Here is a 1,656-nt window from a genome sequence, read left to right as displayed (position 1 = left end):
TTACTTTTCAAAGGAGACACGAAAGCTCAAATTTGTGTATGATAAAAAGATTAATTGACGATTGAAGATTAATTGAAAGTTTCCCCATTCCTTTTCAACACGGTAAAGAGAGAGCTCACTGAAAACGACAGTTACTTTCACTCATTCACTCCCAAAGACGTTTATAAACATCTTTTCAGACTTGGTCTAGAATTGGCTGGTATTGAATGAGTTAAAATGAAATATAGCTCTTTCCTAACTACTAACGCAACGTTCAAGCAGTTCATGATGCCTGTCGTCTTTACGGTGGTGGTCTAATATAATTGTATAATTATGCACCATTATTAACTTCTCCGTGTGTTTGTCTGTGAACTGCAGTATGTTGCGACTGTGACAACACTTGGGGGAAAAACAACATCAAATAATGTTTTTATACGTTATTTACTTTTGTGAGAGAAACTGAAAATAACTAAACCCCAACAATTGGCCCAACGTTGATTTTTTTTCGTTAACGTGTGATCTGCAACACAGAAAACTTAATTTACGATTACATCTTAACATATGAGGTGATTACTGTGCGTAAAAAGCTACCAAAAGTACAGTATCAAATATAATTCCAATGAGACAGTCCAGTCAGTGTGTGCCACACAGACCCCAAAATCATTTACACGATACATTCAACATACAAAAAAAAACTGGGGAGACGCCCGGCCCACACTGAATTAAGGGAAAGGGAACAAAACACAACAGGGTGAGGGGCCACAGAGTGGACATCTGAGAACAGAACAATGTCTTCTAACAAAGTAGAACTAGATGAATGAAACAAACTGCGTTTGTCTTGCTTTAATTATAAAGAATCTAATCTTTTTCCCAAGGTCTCCTTTTCTGATGACGAAGTGGACCCTTAAAGAAAGACAGAATACAATTTATGGCTACATCACTTCATCTGAAAGACAAGCATAAATCCTGACGTTCTAATGCACGAGGATGCATTCAAGAATCCTATCGCATGGTTGCTAAATATCAACTTCTACTTACAGAATACACTTTGGAGAGGTTGTTGAAAAGCACTTGGCCTGCGCTGACTTTGTTCCTCACCCCTCTTACGGTTCCGTTTTTGCTGCAAATATTGAGCCGCGTGTAGCTGAAGAGCTTCTCTCTCTTGGCACTGGCATACAAAAGCAGGTCATCGGGTTCGCCTCCATTCTCCTCCATCAAAGAGTCAACCACCAGGCCTTTCAGGTGGCTGTTGGCCTCGCTGGTGGGGGATGAGACTCTCCGCTGTGCCTCCGGACCGCCGCTGCTGTCCAAGTCCACTGGGTCAGACACCGACCCGCACCACCGTGTCTCATCCTTGAACACCTCAGCTAACACACGGCCGCTGTTGGCAGATGCTACTCTGAACCTGACCGTCCTCGCTGTCTCCTCTTTGACTTTGGAGCCCTCCATTGGACCACCACAATACTTCACATTTCACACCCCAGTCAACAACACCGGACATACTCTTTCAATCTAAGAGGTAACCAATTAGTGCGCACATATCCAACAAAAACATCCCGACGTGCCAAAATGAACCGAAAATACCCAGAGTGCAAAAACCAGACACCAAACTGTTGAATAATAAAGGAGCCTCTGTCATGGCAACAGCTAAAACGGGCAAACTGTAAACTGATCCGT

At 42.5% G+C, this 1,656-nt stretch overlaps 1 protein-coding gene across 1 annotated transcript; it reads right to left on the bottom strand.

Moving 5' to 3' along the window:
- Window positions 1-574: 574 nt before the first annotated feature.
- grxcr1b (glutaredoxin and cysteine rich domain containing 1 b) lies at window positions 575-1,428 on the bottom strand. Its single transcript, XM_086128162.1, has 2 exons — window positions 1,018-1,428; window positions 575-882 (listed from the first exon to the last, which is right to left on the bottom strand). The coding sequence occupies exons 1-2, from the start codon at window positions 1,426-1,428 to the stop codon at window positions 838-840; spliced, it is 456 nt and encodes a 151-aa protein (XP_085984288.1). The 3' UTR covers window positions 575-837.
- Window positions 1,429-1,656: the final 228 nt, after the last annotated feature.

The sequence above is a fragment of the Hippocampus guttulatus genome, chromosome 13, assembly GCF_054856545.1.
Source record: "Hippocampus guttulatus isolate MCC_2025c chromosome 13, RoL_Hgut_1.0, whole genome shotgun sequence".
Lineage (NCBI taxonomy): Eukaryota > Metazoa > Chordata > Actinopteri > Syngnathiformes > Syngnathidae > Hippocampus > Hippocampus guttulatus.
Note: the sequence above shows the minus strand (reverse complement) of the source record. Positions and strands in the feature narration are given on the sequence as shown.